The 16,588-nt window shown below is 51.8% G+C and overlaps 1 protein-coding gene across 17 annotated transcripts in view; it reads right to left on the reverse strand.

The window, feature by feature from the left end:
* Positions 1–3,050: 3,050 nt before the first annotated feature.
* The window catches only part of PTPRF (protein tyrosine phosphatase receptor type F), a 379,859-nt gene continuing 366,321 nt past the window's right edge, over positions 3,051–16,588 (reverse strand). For all 17 annotated transcript variants that reach the window (XM_039556062.1, XM_039556074.1, XM_039556073.1 and 14 more), the window contains 9 exons: positions 13,411–13,530; positions 12,243–12,397; positions 10,657–10,942; positions 8,864–9,042; positions 6,261–6,387; positions 5,908–6,033; positions 5,140–5,294; positions 4,868–5,003; positions 3,051–4,731 (listed from right to left, as the gene is read on the reverse strand). In XM_039556062.1, the coding sequence (XP_039411996.1) occupies positions 4,663–4,731; positions 4,868–5,003; positions 5,140–5,294; positions 5,908–6,033; positions 6,261–6,387; positions 8,864–9,042; positions 10,657–10,942; positions 12,243–12,397; positions 13,411–13,530 (1,353 nt within the window). In that variant the 3' untranslated portion in view covers positions 3,051–4,662. The remainder of the gene's footprint in view (positions 4,732–4,867; positions 5,004–5,139; positions 5,295–5,907; positions 6,034–6,260; positions 6,388–8,863; positions 9,043–10,656; positions 10,943–12,242; positions 12,398–13,410; positions 13,531–16,588) is intronic.

The following is a 16,588-nucleotide window of genomic DNA, read 5'->3' on the forward strand; positions in this document are numbered from 1 at the left end:
ATTCATATGTTTGGGACCCCAGAGCTGGACATAGTGCTCCAGGTGGGGTCTCACAACAGCAAAGTAGAGGGGCAGAATCACCTCCCTCAACCTGCTGCCCGCAGGAGACACAAGTCAGCCTTTTCAAGATGACAAGTGGCAGAATGTTCCTATGAGCAGAAATGTGTAGGCATGGAAGCTCGATAACCTGTAATTGTTACTGGGGACTGAGATTGCTTATTATAACTGGCAAAAGGGCAACAACGAGCTTTTAATTGGAAGGATCAGAATTATTCCTGCTCTCAGAAATGAACCAGGTCAAACAGGCAAAAAAGGAAAAAAGAGAAAAAAAAGTCACTCTTAACTAGGAAGTGTTACAATTGAAAATGGCAAGCTTGTCCTCTTGCTGAGGACAAGAAATTCAAGGACTGTGGGGGAAGGAGTTGCCAAGCTACTGTGCAGAGTCTGCTCAGATTTTTTCAGTGTTACAGCTATTTTTTTTCCTTATTTAACAACTATTTTGCCTTTGAAAAACAAAATTTAAAGCAATGGAATAGAGGGATAGTGCTTGGTCAGGATGTTATTTGGAGTAGCTGATCTTTAAAGGTCTCTTCTAACCCACTCTATGATCCTATGAGTTAACATCACCAGGAGGCAAGCCAAGCTTGCTTGGGCAGTGCCTGCACAGCTCTTGCTACAAGTATCAGTGGAATGAATAAAAATATGAAAATAGAAAGAGCAGAAGAGCACCTCAGTGCCCAGGAATTCACCTTTGACTATCTGCCATTTAGCTGCTGTCCCACCTGCCAAACTGTGCCCTTTACAAAGCTACTTATCTGAGGCTGCACTGGGGCTACCTGGTACAACTAAGGGATGGAAAATTTTCACCAGGGAAAAAAAAGAGACAGCAGTAACAGCCCAGCTCCATTGCTCAGTGAAAATGTGGTTGTTCTATCTGAGACTCCAAACAGAAGAGGCTGAAGTGTCTTATAGAACCATCTCCGGACCATTCCCTTAGAAGTACAGCATGGCACTGATACCAGAGGGAGGGAAAAGTCTCAAGCTGATACCAAAGAAAATGGGGCAAAATAAAAAGCACCAGCTGTAGGAAATCCTTTCTAGCCAGGCAAAGCTGAGCGGTACAGCCCAGGTATGTCAGTACCAAGCCCTGGGAGGAAGCAGGGTGGCTCTGCCTGGAGCATGGCACAAGCCGTGGAGCTGGCTCAGAGGGCAGATCAGGCTGGGATTGCTGTTTATTCACTGTGCACCATAGATTTTTTTGTTCCTTTTTTATTTTGTGAGATACACAGAAATAAAGGGAAATGTTGAAAGAATAAGCGGTTTTAAAATGATATGAGTCCATTCCCTTTGGAGCAGTGTTGGCTTTATGCAAGTAGGCCAGGGGAGTGGAGAAAAGGGGCTGGAGAAAAGCTGTCACAGCAGCTGCTTTTGCTGTTCTCTGACCTCTGGGGGCCTGTCCCCTTGCCAAGGTGGCATGTCCTCACACTTTGTGCACTGAGCCTTTCCTGGCCTGTCAGATCAGCATGAGGCTTTGGCCACATGGCTACCAGCAATAGCCTTGTCATAGAGGGCTGGGCTCAGTCATGTTATTCTTTGTGCATTCCATGCTGAGGTTCTTCACCCTTTCTGTGCCTCTTCCTGCTTCTACTCAGTCCACAGACAAGCCCACAGGTGGGGAAGGAAGCACCAAGTGCTCCTGGACAAGGAGAAAGAAGGTCAAGAAAGAAAGAAGCATAGCTGAGTGTTCTGGCAACTTTTGCTGAGAAAGAATCTCTGCATTCAAGGCTGTACGTGGATTAAAGCTTTGTGCTGTGCATGTGGCAGTGCCTGGTGAGTGCTCAGTAAGTGGCAGCAGCATTGTCACCACCTGTAGTTTGGCAGCACAGCCCAAGCTCTGTTGCTGCAGCACAGGCAGGTGGCTCGCTGCCCACCTCCCAGCTGGCTGGCTGCCAATGGTGAGTGTGGTACCCTTCCTCCTCAGACACACCCGTGTGTGAGCAGGTGCTCACTTGGCTGTGCCACTCTGCCATCCTGGGCCCTGACAGCGATGACAGCATATGCCCACACACACCTGCACACGTGTGCTGCCTCACAAGGGCAGGAGCTTGCTTTGCCCTTGCATCTGCATCCTCAGTGAGGCTGCCCAATAGCCCCTCAGGCCACTGTGTAGTGAAGCAGTGTGGTAGGAATGAGCCAGTTAAGGGGAAAACATTTCTGCATCTGGCACCTACCCAGGAACCGGTCTGGCCTGGCAGGGAATGCTGTGTGTGACTGAACTCCAGCAGTCACTGAGGAATCACTAAGGTGCTCATAGCCATGCTAGGGAAAAGCTCATCAGTCTGCCATGCACTCTCACCCATCGTGGACATGCTGGCCACGGCACATTTGGCTCCCTTAAGAAGGGTGGAAATGCCATAGGCCCTTGACCCACATGGTTCTGCCCTTTGCACTGGCTTTTCCCTTGCACATCTGTGCTGTGTGCATGTGCTGCTTTCTCTAGGAGCCGACACTTTGGGCTTTGCAGTTCACACGTGGGCAGGGCTGGGGCTGGGCTGTCCACACACAGCAGCAGGGCTGCCACCCTGGGCTGGGGTTTCACACCTGAACAAACTTGGGTGGTGCTCTGCAGTCAGGGGCCAGGTGATGGCTTTACTGCTGAGCACTAACTTTGAATACACGACTGTGCTCAGTGCTACAGAACGACGTTACTGCAGTGTCCCAGGAGGTTGGAAACTACCGATATCGCCACCAGAGCTATCACCACTGACCCCTCTCTTTCCTGCAAGTCCCGCCAGGCCTGCACCATGTCAGTGTACTCCTATACAGCTGCAGGTGGGCAGGAGGTGAGCACACACATGCACAAAGGGAATTGTCACGGAAGGTTTCCAAACTCCCTGCAGGCACATGGTCCCTGTAGAAAGTGCAGGGCATTCGTGGCTGGGATATACCCGTGGGAAAGGACTTACCTGCCACAGGCTGAGGAGTGTGCCCATTGCCAAAGGACTCTATGGCCTCTGCTTATTGCTGAAGAAACAGACAGGAAAGCCAGCTTGTATGAAACCCAATTATTCAAATTTATTAACATCAAGAATTATGCAATGATGCTGTAGATTTTTTTTATTAACAAATAGAAAACAGACTGTATACAACAGTGACCCCTACAGCACTATGCATCCACAAGGTAAAAATGAATGTGTCCTCCAACATTACCAACCCTGGATTGCTGATTTCAACGTAGCTTGGATTCTTAACATTCGGAATACATGTGATAATACAATTAGATACCCTTCCACCACCTTTATTCATAACTCAATGCACTCAAAAGAGGGCTGCTCACTCCCCATCTTTAGTGCAAGTGTGATATAATAAGGAGTATTAATATATAGTACCATTAAATTAAGTCCAGTAGTCTTGCCACATTGGTTCATTAGAACATCCTGAAGTAGCGGAAAGTACAATATTCTAGTGACTCTTAACATTTGCAGGATAGCAGAAATTATAGATACACCCAACCTCCGAAGCCATGTGTACTCCCCTCCCCTTCCCTGCAGTACCCTGCTTCCAAAGAGAGCTGGTCCAGCTCTGCTCTGGGTCGGCCGGGCTTGTGCTCCTTGCCTTTGTCAATGCTCTGATGCACTCCACTGGTGAGAGGTGACAGGATGGAGCTTGCACGCACAGAACCGTGGGATTAACACAAAGGGCTGTGTCTTGCTCTTCCCATCCCCTCCCTGGAGAACTGTGGGGTCCCCTCGCTACTCCTGCCCACTTCCCAGCAAGACACACATAAAGAGGTTCCAATGCCTGGAGCCCGGGATTTCGGGTCTCTCACAAACAAGGCGACGACAACTCACGTCATATCAGGATCTGCCAATACACACAGTCACTGGATTGGTTGAACACGCATTGTAATAGGACTGAACAGTTTCCAGCTGACAAAGGGATGCTTCTCCAGCGACCCCACATGCCCTCCCAAACCCAAACCTACTAAGGAAATAGTGGGGGGGGGGGAGAAGACTAAAAAAATAATTGGTAGCTTAGGTCCAGTTCCATGAAATTTCATATTCTACAGAGGATTAAAAAGCAGCCTATGGGGAATGGAGACGGGCAGGAACCACAAGCCAGCTGCTGCGAATTACCAAGGAAGCTGCACTAAAATGGGCAGAACCAGCAGTGACTGGGCTGAAATAAACACAGGGCAGTAAAAAATGTAAAAGCAAAAGGAAATTAAAAAAACAAAACCCAACTCCCAAAGGTTTGGCGGGTCCAGTTCTGCTTGGGCAAAACATTAAGACTTGCAAAAAATAAAAAATAAAGAGAGAGGAGATTATAAAAACCACTAGTAACTATTTTACATGTTTAAAAAAAAGATCCCATTCCACCCACCTAAAGCCTCGCTGTGAAATGCAGTCGGCATGAGAGAGGGTGAGAGATGCACATGAGCAGAAATTCAGCCAGAGACTGGAAATGCTTTTGGAGTCGGATTCCCTCATTTGGCGCTGGGGCTAAGTTCCTAAATGCCGTGGTCAAAACTGGTTGGCGTGGAGGTCTGCTGCCTGGGCAGGACCTCCACCTGTAGAGAAGGACTGAGGAATGGGCGGCTCTGGCTCAGAGGGACCCGTCTCCACTCCTAGACATCCCCACCGCGACTGGAGGAAAGCACTGTTACGTTGCATAGTGGTCAAAGCTGCCAAGGTACTCCAGTGCGGCTCTGTAGCACAGCTGGTACTGGTCCTGCAAGGCAGCAACGAGGGAAATGTGAGATGTGGGGACACAAGGACAGTGGGCTGTAGGGTCCAACATCCAGAGCCATCAGGTCCCCTCCCTTCTCCCAAAGATCTCCACTGTCACGCACAGGAGGGGAGCTCACCTCTGTCTGCACCATGGCCGGCCGCTGCGTCCGCAAGGTCTTCACCATCTGGAACATGTCCACCACGCCCTCGTAGCGCATCCTCTCCAGCACGATGCTGAGTGTGATGAACACGCCTGTGCGCCCAACCCCAGCACTGCACAGGGAGCAAGAGGGGCCATTACGAGTCCTGCCAGCCCCAGGAAGGCTCTGCAGAGCTCCTAGGAGGGGTGCAAGCCACTCACGGAGTACAGGGACTTGCTCACTGGGGAGAGGCTGCAGTCCCCACTTACCTGCAGTGCACCGTGATGGGCCCATCCTGCCCAAACTGCTCCTTGGTCTTGTGCACCTGCCCAATGAAGTCAATGAAACCCTCTCCTGTCTTTGGCACTCCCTGCTCAGGCCAGTCTGTGAACTGGAACTGGCGGATGGTCCGTGACTGGCCGTCCTGCAGGGAGAGGGGTGTTAGATGTGAACTGTGGGTGAGGGGTGATCTCACTCCCCTCAGCACTGGTGCTCTGACCTGCTCTCAGACCCCCTGAACCAGGCCAGGTGAGAAGGTGCACAGGTCACGGATGAGCCCAGATCTTTTGGTGCATGTTTGGGACCTGTCTCTGTCCTCCCATGTTCACCCCAGTGGCTGAGCTGAGCAGGCTTTGGGCCCCTACAGGGTCCACTGGGTCAGTGTTTGGGGCCCAGCTCCACCCTAGGACCATGTTTACTGTCACACAAGGGTCCTGTGGCCGGTGAGATGCTGCACACACAGACTCCAGGTGCAGGGGGACCTGTATTAAATGCTTGCCCGAGTGAGCAGCACAAGCAAGGCAGGGTCTGTTGCTGACAGGGATCCCTGAACTGCTCATGGGACTGGCACAGCTGGCAGGGCAGGAACCTATGGTGAGAGGAGCAGTAGGTGGTGGGCAGCAGCCTTTTCTGCCTGCAGTGCAAGGCAGCACTTGCTTTCTCGTTTCTCCAGGAGCTGTTGCATGCTCCCTTGGCTACCCTGGGCAGGGCAGAGGCACGAGAGGCAGAGGAGCTGGGGAGCCAGCAGATGCACTCACCCTGGCATCCGTCACCTTGAACTCCCGGAGGATGTACTGTGGCATGTTGTACTCTGCCATGGGGTCCACCACAAAGTACTGGTACCGGGCAGAGCGCTCTGCAGGCCAGTACTGGTGGCACTTCTCCTGTGGATGAAGAGCAGGGTAAGACATTAGCACTGACAAGATGCTGCTCCTCCCTCCCACTTCCTGGGAGTCAATGTGGTTGTGGGGCCACAGGGTCAGCCACCAGACGTGCCAGTGGGGGGCTCGCCCAGAGCGGCTGGTGCCACACACAGGCTGGGGTGAGCCAAGAGCTCATGCCCACAGACAACAGCCCCACAGGCCCCTTCTCCCCACAGCAGGACTCATACCCGGCCCATCTCGCGCAGCTTTGTCAACATCACCACAATGGTGGAGTTGTGCTCCCAGAGCATCCGCCAGAAATCCTCAGTGGTCTCGGCCAGTGGTCCCTGCGTGGCGATGTAGGCCTTCTGCTGCCTGTGACAAACACAATGGTGCTCAGAGCAGCTCCTCAGGTATGGGCAGCAGCTGCTCCTGGGGGCTGGCGGGGTGGGTGAATGGGAGGCAGGGCCCCATGGTACCAGGCAAGGCTGACAATCCAGCTGTAGGAGGCAGGTCTCTAGGATGAGCCTGGCCAGCTCTCATGAGCCTGGCCAGCACTTATCTTCTAAGTGCTCCCCACAGACACAGTGAGCACTGCAACGCAGAGGATCCAGAAAGGCTCTTAGTCCTTGCTGGGGTGATGGCGTCCCCAGCCCAGCCTTTTGCTGCTGCTTGTCTCCAGTGCTGCTGTTGCACTGAGAGCCCTCTTGGCACCCAGGCCCCCACTAGCAGGCTGCCAGCACCCACCTGGGCTGGAAGGAGAGACTGTGCTTGGGGATGATCCCAGCAGCACCCCTGTGTTTCTGCACTTTTACTCTCTTCAGTACCCACCATCCCTCCCACTGCAAGGGAAAACACAGAGCAGATGAACCAGGTCACCTGGATTACACACTCCAGACAATAATGAGGGCAGTGTGGAAACCATGAATACAGTTTTCTAAAGCTTCAGAATTTGTTCTTGGTTCCACTGCAAACCAGAGCAGTGGAACCAAGAACACCTCTCAGCACCTCTCCTGTTTTCCATGTGACCTGCCCCAGACTGGCCCCCACCCTGAAGAAAGCCCCCTTGATGCTTTGGACTCAGCTCTGCCATGCCGGTATCTTGGCTCTCCAAGCTCCCAGCCTGGCACAGCAGAGCCCGGGCTGGCTTCGCCACTGCGGGGCGCTGGAGCCCGCGGGACCAGGGCCTGAATCCTCTGTCCTGCCTTCCTCCCTCTGTTCTGCTTTCATCCCTCTGCTGGTGCTATTTTTAACGGTGCTAAAATTAATGAACGTGCTGCAGGGCAGCTGTAACATGCGGGATGCAGACAGGGGCTGCTTCAAGATGCATTTATAAGGCATCATAAAAAACAGGGAATTGGGATGCAGAATGAAGTGAAAGAGCTAATAAAGATGCAGCATCAATGATATCTGCAGGACCTTGGGTCAACTGATTTCTTTAGATACCTAGAAGATTGCTGCTTTAGATACCTAGAAGATTGCTGGTTCAAAGGAAGGGATGGGAAGAGGTAACAGAACTTAGGGATGAGGTAAGTAGCACCACCTGCTGTACTGGCAGCCCTCATCCTCCCTCCATAGCATCACCAAGAGGCAAAGCCAGCATTGCTCTCCATCAGGTCTGGAGCCAGGACAGTGGCTGCAGTCCATCTTCCAGACCCAGGCTGCAGCCAGGCAGCCACCTTAATGATTGGTGGTGGATGGCTCAGAGCCACACAGGCAGGAGGGAGTGGAGGCTGCTCTGTGACAGCTTTTCTCCAGTCCCTTCATCCTTCCCCTTAACTCTGTCCCACCCTGAGGGAGTCTGGCTTGCTCCGTTTTTCCTGTGTTGGGATGCTCCCAGGGTTGCTCCCCTTTTGCTCCTTGTCCACTCTTGCCTCCATGTAGCCCTTCTCCCTGGGAACCCTTGCTGGGCTCAGCTGCTGGAGCAGGGACAAAGCACAGAGCTGTTGGCCTGGCTGCACCCACATCTGTTCTCTCTGGCAGTGCTTTTTGCTTCTGGGAGGTTACCAATCCAAAAGAGGCAGGTGGGCAAAGCCAAGCTGAAGGAGGAATGTGCTACATCTGTCATTGTATCCCCCACTCCTGCACTGATGATGGTGCACATGAGGGATGACCCTACTGTGATTGTGCACAGAGAGATAACAGGACAGGCCTTTTATGTGCATCATTGTGATTTGGTTTGGATTATTGTCTAGGGGTTGGTTTGGAAGGGGATGTGGTCATTGAGATGTTTTTCTCTCCTGGCATTTAGCATCTGAGAATGAGATGCCAGCAGACAGATATAGAAAACTTAAGTATTACTGCCCCACTAGATCTTAATTTGTGCTTTCTAAACTGTATTCTGGAGAGAAGAACCTGGTGATGGGCTCGCCAGTGTCCAGCAACAGCCCAGCCTGAGGATCCACACTCCTCCCAAAATCAAGACATGGAACAAGTCTTGAGCTGCTGCCTGATCAGCCACTCAGTGGAAGCACACTTCTCAGTCTAGTTACTACAGTGGGGAGGCAGGTTTGAGTTAGATACTGTAGATATAAAACATAAGCCAAGGGATGCCTACCAGAATATCCCATAAAACCTCCCCAGGAGCCAACACAGCCTGCCACTCCAGCCATGTGGGCATCTGTCTACAGCAACACAAGCCAGCCTGGCAGTGCTCACTCACAGGAAACTTCACAGATTGTAACTACACACACTGAAGTGTCTGAGAAGATGGAAATAGATAAAATGCAACAAAGTGGTCTCCGGCCCACCTCAGGCAGTCAGGACCAGTCCTCGGGAAAGAGAAGGGAGCTCTGACTGGGTTCCCAAGCAGGCAGGACAAGCTGGCACAGTCACCCAAGGTGATCCTTACCTGTAGCCATCTATGAAGCTGGCATTGATGTAGTCAGAGCCCTCGACACCCCGGATGGGCTGCAGGCAGACTCTCGTCAGCTCATACGGCATAATGTTCACAAGGCGGTTCTTGAATTTGTTGCACGGGAGGTTGGCACTGATGAAACGTGAGGTATGTGCTTTAGAGTTGGCCAGCAGCTGAAAGAGGAGGAGACATGTCAGATCCCTGCTGGGGATGCAGCAGTCTGGGGGCAGAATCGGGATGCTGGCAGCAGTTATGTAGTGGAGTGGAGACCCACAGCAGCTCTCTGACACACACAGAGCCAGGACACGAAGCTTTATACCTCACTGAGCCAGGGATGTGTGCTTGGTGGCGGCAGTGAAGCGAAGCTTTTCCTCTTCCAATGTCTTGCTATTTACTTCTCACCTCAGAAGAACCCAAGAAAATGTGAGGATTGTGACAGTTTTAGGTAAAGAAGATCTATTTTGGGTTACTGTGAGACATTTTATGGCTCTCTTTGAGTCCCGTAAACTGGAGTCATGGTAAATGTGTTACTTAGATCTGCTGGCAGATTCAAACACAAGTGCCTCTTCCCCCTCTCCCCCTCTTTTTTTTTTTTTTTTTTTGGTTTTCCTTCCCCAAAAGACTACCTCCAGCATCTCCAGAACCACCCTTCTCTCTATGAGTGGGAGCTGGACCTCAGCAGAGGTTCCCTGCAGAGGGACAGGGTTGCTCTCTGGGGAGCAATGCAGCCATGTGAGGACCTCCCATATCCTGCTCCCCTGGACACTGCCAGGGCACAGAGAGGGGCAATTTCATTACTGTTCTCAAGAGACCCTTGGAAAAACGAAAGGAAAACAAAATTTTGTCTTTCTTACAACAGAAATGCTTGAGTTGAGCACAATTCTGTGGCTCTCTTGAGGAGTTTCTCAGGGCAGATGTCACCATGAGACACTCATGCAGCATGTTTTACTGTGCCAACCCCAGGATACCAGCAGCTCTGATAACCACAGGACAGAGCTTCTCAACTATTCCCAGTTTAGATGGAAAGTCAATATTTTGCCTCTCCTGCTCTTTTGTCACTTGGAGGGAATCCCCAGGGTGAAGCTGTACTGCTGCAGTTCATTTCACAGCCTGCATGGTCTGCTGCCTCCCTGCCTGAGCTATATTCCCCTGCAAGAGTTCACTGGACTAATGCACCTCATCTGAGAATATGGGCACGTAACAGAGCTCACTTCCAGCTCCAAGACTGTAATAAATATCTGCAATTGGCATACACAGATTCAGGCAGAAAAATGTGGGCTTGGCTTCTTAAAAATGGTGTGCTTTAAAACACTGCCTTCACCAATTCTAGACACTGAAGCTTGGTGCTGAGGTGGTTAAAAGATTACAGAGCTCAGCATTGAAGAAATGAGACTAGAAATGTCTCACATATTTAAATTGGAGCTGTTTCCAGACAAGTTGTTCACAGTAACATCAATTATCACTAACATGATCTGCATCTGATTTCAGATGCAGCTCCTGCCGCACAGTGAACCTAGAGCAGAACGTGCTGCTGAGAGCTGCACATCCATCTGCCTTTTATATCCTCTCCAGAAGCTGCCAATCCAGGGGGGACTGTGGCCAACAAAAGCTTTACAATTCAAATGTATTTTAAATTGCTGCCTACCTGCTTTAGAAACACACAAAAGAATAACTGTCTGTAATGATCCATAGCTCCCCTCTCCCAACCCCTGGACGAGTGGCCCGTGGGGTTCTGTGGGCAGAGACAGGGCACTGGAGAATTGGGGTGCTGGGGCTCTGCCACCAACCTTGAATTCCAGCTCCATTGCAGTAACGCTCTCCCCCGGTGGCACCTGGGTCAGCTTCTGGATGTGGGCGAAGAGGTTGCGTGCGGGCACCTCAGTATTGCCACACGTGGCAGCCTCCAGCAAGGCCTCGTGGATGAAGATGTACTGGTCCTCTGTCTGCACCATGTAGTTGCGCTGAGAGCGCATGCACGTCACGTGGCCATAGATGTCCACAGTCTTCTCGTGCTTCATCCGCTCCAGCATGGCATCGATGACAATGAAGCAGCCAGTTCGGCCCACGCCGGCACTGCGGGAGCAAAGCACACGGCCTGAGATGACACGGTCTCCTACAGGTGTCACACGAGCTCTGACATTGCTTAAGAGATCACCCGGAGCTAGGGCACACAAAAGGGGAGTAAAGGCTGCTCCCTGTGAGCGGAGCTCCAAACAAAAAGTGACAGGAGGAGTAAGGGAGAGAATCACCAAAGAATGGGAGAGGCTGCTCAGCCTTTCTGCTGTCCCCCTTTCACTGCTGGATTGGAAAGGACACTGTCACCCTGCTGATCTCTGTGGTGGCTGCAACCCCTCCACAAGGGAAGGAGAAATGTGTTTAACAGGCAGGAGAGTGACAGCGCACGTGTGTGTGAAGTCAGAAGACATGAAGAGCAGGCTGGGCCCTAACACCAGTGAAACCCATAATTTCAAGCCTGCTTGTCCCCTCACCTCGGTCACTGTTTCCTCACCCATAAAACAAGCACAGCCAGCCCGAGAGAGGAAGCAGAAAGCTGAGGTCATGCACGACTGTGCTGAGCCCTTTACTCAAGCACCAAATGCCTCTCCACAACTGTTGGAAGGGCAGTAGCAAACCTCGAACTACTCATTCTGAGAGCACCCTGAAAACAACAGATATGCTGTTGTGACATGTAAACGCAGGCAGAGATAGGGAGCTAGGCATTTCCTCATTTATGGTGCAAGTCATATCCTTAACAGGGCTTTAATACAGCTTGTTTGTGTGTTAATTATATTCCACTACCATCTGAAACAGAGCATGAAAGAAGAGCATTAAACACTGCTGGTAAGGCGTATGCTGGAACAGCAATGATGGAGTGGTTTGTTGGAGTAACAGTCCCCTCTTGGCTGGTACAAACAAATCTTGGCTGGGTAAGATGCTGAGCCTTCGTAGACTAATATTTTGTCTTAAGAGCTGCCTTTCTATCCTGTGAAAGAGTGCTGCTCTTCCACCATTCAGAAATACTGCATATGGATGTTTGTAGAGGTCACCACACGGATTTCTGTCAGTGATGTGCCTCTGAAGGTACCACCCACTTATGCTGGGCACAGATAATTTAATTCTTAAATGGCACTTGCCGTTTTGCAAGAAAATGTGTTTTCTGAGGCTCTCCAGGCAGCAGTGCTGTTTAATCTGATGCAGCAGTAGCAATAGAAATGTCACACCACTGCATTACCCCTGCTGGGCCTGTTCTGCTGCCAGCCCAAGCGTTCAGTGCAGCTTATGCTACCATGAAACCTTTCCCACAAGAAGGGGAGACTCCACTTTCAGACAGGTTAAAGCTCCTGCAGCCAGAAGGTAAACACAACAGTTCTACCTGCAATGCACAACCATGGGCCCAGCATCTGTTGGGTTACAGGCCTTGACCCGTCGCAGGAAAGCGAGGATTGGGGTGGGGTATTCTGGGACCCCATGATCGGGCCAAGCCATGAACTGGAACTGTCGCAGCTCTGTCTTCTCACTGGAGCCATTCTGTTGAAGACAAAAAGGAGTTGTTTTGCATGAGAACAGTCTCATCCCAGTGCAGGAACCTGCTGATGGGACAACAACAGCAACAGGCATGCAAAGCTCTGTGTGATGATGCATGTACTGGGCTTTCCCTAGCAAAAATTTGGAGGAAAAACGTAGGTTTATTGCAAAGCTTCTGTACATACAGATGATTGGTAGAAAGGCAGTTGACAGAGACAGCAGAGCAGCTCTGCAGAAGTAGGTGAAAGACTCTTTTCTGCACAGCACTCATTGCATGTTCAGGGAAAATGGGGACTGGGCATGGAAGGGCTACAGCAGCCAGTTCCCTCCCTGCTCCTCTGCATCATGGGTGTCCCTAGGCTGGGTGATCAGCCTGTGTCTGCAGACTGCCCCACTCCTCTCTGGGCTTGGCGGAGTGATCTATGCAGCAAGTGGTAGGAGTGGCTGAGTGATTGCTGGGGCCTTTCTGGGGTGTGCATCCCCTATGAGCCCAGACTCAGTCACGCACAGAGGCAGCTCGCCGCAAAGCCTGTCTGCATTGCCATGACACGCTGCTGCTGGCACTGCCCCCAGGGACTTCCAAACACTAATGAGGAATGCAGCAGGCAGGAGAGATGGGTTTGTGCTCACATCAGAAATAGCCCCTCCATTTGCATTATTAGTGACAGGAGTGATAAAAATTCACTGTTTCCCATGTTGTCTCTCTAATGGGACGACAGCTGCTACCTGTACACTCGCCAGAGGCAAGAAGAGCCCTGCTCTGGGGCCCATCACAGAATGCACACAGAAGAGCATCAGATATCCTGGCCAAAGTCCAGTAGTGGCCAGATGCACAACCTGCAGCTGATCTCCTACTGCAGCCCATCTGTGAGACATGGCTGATGTGCGGACTGGCCACATCCTTGGCCAAGCCAGGTACAGCCAGCGGCCACTGCCTGTGGGCCATGGAGCACTCTGCAGCACTGGGAAGCCTCTCTGCACTACCTGGAGCAGCAACAGCCCAGCCAGACCCATACCTTGTACAGCGCAAAGGTGCGGACGGTGTAGGTCGCCAGCTCGACTGTATCCAGCAGGGTCACCTGGATCATCCCATAGGTTTCCGTACCCCGGCTCGGCCAGTACTGGTCACACTTTACCTGCAGGGAGGTGAAGAGAACGAGTCAGAGATTGGCTGCAGACTGGGGCATCTGGGTGAGGAACAGGGCTCTTCCCTTCAAAGGGTAAAGACAGGAATGAGTCACTGTGCAGGGGGGCCTCTAAAATCTAGATTTCTTTCCCCCAGAGTGTCCCTATCCCCAGCAAAAAGGCAGCACCCCCTGGACTCCTATCCATAAGACTCAGAATCACAAGAATATTCTGAGCTGGAGGGACCCACAAGGATCATCAAGTCCAACTCTTAAGTGAATGGCTCATATGGGTATTGAAGCCACAATCTTGGTGTTACTAGCACCATGCTCTGACCAACTGAACTGATCTCAGTGGCTACTCACTGAAAGAGGAATTTTCTTTTTCACCTGGAGCCATTGGTGGGAAGTGGCAAAGGGGGCCAGGCCACCAGACAGAGCAACAAGAGCAATACCAAATACCAAGACAGTAAGCAGCAATTCCTAGCAGTGATTTGTGCCTGCTGTAGTTCTTCCCTGCCTCCTGTTTGGTGACATGGGCATCTTTGGGGCTTTGCTTGAACCACCCCCTGCCTGAGCTCTACCTGGATGAAGAGAAGGCAGGCAGCTGCGGGTTGATGGGAGAAGAGCTAGTGCAGCAGGGAAGAGGAAATGATGGTTTCTGTGGGCACAGCTCTACTCAAAGGGCAGCTAAGGTGAATGAGATGCAGCTTGTATCCTCACCAGGTCCCTGCTATACCAGCCTGGAGTCCTTGACCCACAGGTGTGGCAGGACAGACCTGAGCCCAGCACAGTAAACAGCAACAGAAGAACAGGCACTACCTTTCCCGTAACATCTGTAGTCCCCAGGGTGCCCCTGCCAGTCTGGCCTTGGGCAGCAAACCACCCTGGTGACAGGTGGGACACAGCCCGTGCCAGGGCTCCAGCCTGGATGCTGTATCCACTCTCTGCACTGCTACAGGCTTGAGTGCATTGAGCATCACCAAGAGACACCAACCTGCCCTCGTGGCAGGTGGCACATCCCTGAAAATCTACGTCTCCCAGGTGTTTCAAAATGGCTCTTGCAAGGCACAGATGCCAACTCAGACACAGACACATCATGTTCTCCCTCTGCAAGAAGGCACAGACTGGCAAAACTATCCCCTCAGGCCCCTCCTGCAGGCAGCACTGTCCCATCATGAAAACACTGCTGCTCCCTAGAGACCTCCTGCTCTGCAGAATCCTTATCAACCCTTCAACTCTGCAGCCAGAGTGCTTTGAGTTACTGGCCACAGGTCTTGTTGCATCCCACTTGGCAGAGGGCCCTAACACATCTCCAGGGGCCCATCCCTCTGCCCATTCATCTCCCTGCACATCCCTCCCTGCTCACCTGTTGATGCTCTCCTCCTCCTCCTCTTCACAGCTCAGTGTTTGCAAACTACTCCTCCGGTATTTTCTCTGAAGCCCCAAGCTCCCTATTTAATTGGCACCCTGAGCATCCCTGTTTCATCTAGTACCTGGCTCCCCCACCCTGCAGAGCCACAGTGCCTGGCTGACAGGAGGAAGACTTCACTCCCACCCATGTGCACCTCACCGAAAATGGTTTCCCGCCCTAGGAGAGAGGAGTGAATGGAAGATCATCTGTGCTTGTCAAGGAATAGTAAACTTAATTATTAGCAGAATGTGTTTACAGAGGAATGTGTGGGAAGGGAAACAATAAGCTTAATTAGGAATCAATGAAGTTCTGCCTTTTAATAGAAAGCACTTGCAGCAGGGTGGGGCTTGTGAGAGCTAAGAGCCCTCATCCTGCACTCTGGCTCTGGAGTGCAGCAACGTGGAGTCAGAGGGATGCATCTCTCCCTGCTTTTTGGGTTCTGCTCTCAGTAAGTCCTGCCCTGGCAGAAGTGCCTGGAGTAAGGCTGCCTAATGGGGTACTGCAGGTGCCTGTGAAAGCAGAGCAGCTCTGCTGCCTCCTGCCCAGGGTCTCCTGCCACTTGGGCTGCTGTGCTGCCTTGGATTTGTGGCAACATGGCAGGCCCTGCAAAAATCTCAGGATTCCTCTTCCTCACTTGGCACAGAGCATTTGATGCCAACTGGCTGCAGCACCAACAACTTGGAGGCCACAAACAGTATTTCACAGCTAAACCGATCCCATCTTCATGAGTGGGTTGCAGCTGCAGGCTGTCTCCACGAGGCCTGAGTTTGCCTCGCCTGGCTGGGGGATAATGTGACCCTCTCTAAGGGAGGGGAGAGCAGCACAGCATCCTGCAAATGCTGGGGGCAGCTGCTGTGTCACCCTTGGTTTGGTTTGCAGGGGATGTTTCAGGGGAGCAGCACAGCCTGTGCCTGAGTCTACACCTCAGGGATGGCCGTCCCCTCCTGCCACCCACATGCTGCAGGGTTGTGTACTTGAGCACAAAACAAACTTCAGAGGAATTCCCTGTGTGGGATAATAGCACTGCCTGGGCTGGTAATTGAAAATTATTTATTCATGACCAGATAAGAGTCAGTCACATTTTCTGCCAAATTTACCCATAATGTTTATGCCCCATTTTCAAGCTCTGTAAATTTTATGCTGAAGCCGATGCACTGTGGCACTAAAGCAGATAAGAGATGTTTTCTTCTGGCAGTGCTTGTTTCTCATTAACTTAAGGAGCACAGTAATGTCCTGAACAGCCATTTATTGCAGCTTTGCTGAGTGGCTTCTGTCCCTCCCCTTTGATGCCCTGAGCCCAAGAGCAGCCGGGCACCTCTCTTCAGCTGGAGAGCTGTGCTCTGCTCCCGGCCCTGCTCACAAGCTCCAGATGGCATTGCTGTCAGTGAGAGGGCTGGAGCATGATGTTCTCTTTCCCAGGGCCTTTGAGCACTGGCCTCTTAACACTCCTTCCTAGGGACATGAAATGCCAGGGGAGATCACACCCCAGGGATGGCAGCTTGGTGCTCTGGGCTGGAACAGAACAAGCCATGGTTCTGCTGTGGGAGACCTCACTCTGCCAGGCTCTTGGGGATAGCCCAGGGCAGGAGAAATCCTGCTTTAATACCTCTCTCCTGGCAACACAGCCCGGCAGGGACGCGCCACGCTTGCAGCTTC

This window comes from Corvus cornix, chromosome 8 (genome assembly GCF_000738735.6).
Source record: "Corvus cornix cornix isolate S_Up_H32 chromosome 8, ASM73873v5, whole genome shotgun sequence".
Classification (NCBI taxonomy): domain Eukaryota; kingdom Metazoa; phylum Chordata; class Aves; order Passeriformes; family Corvidae; genus Corvus; species Corvus cornix.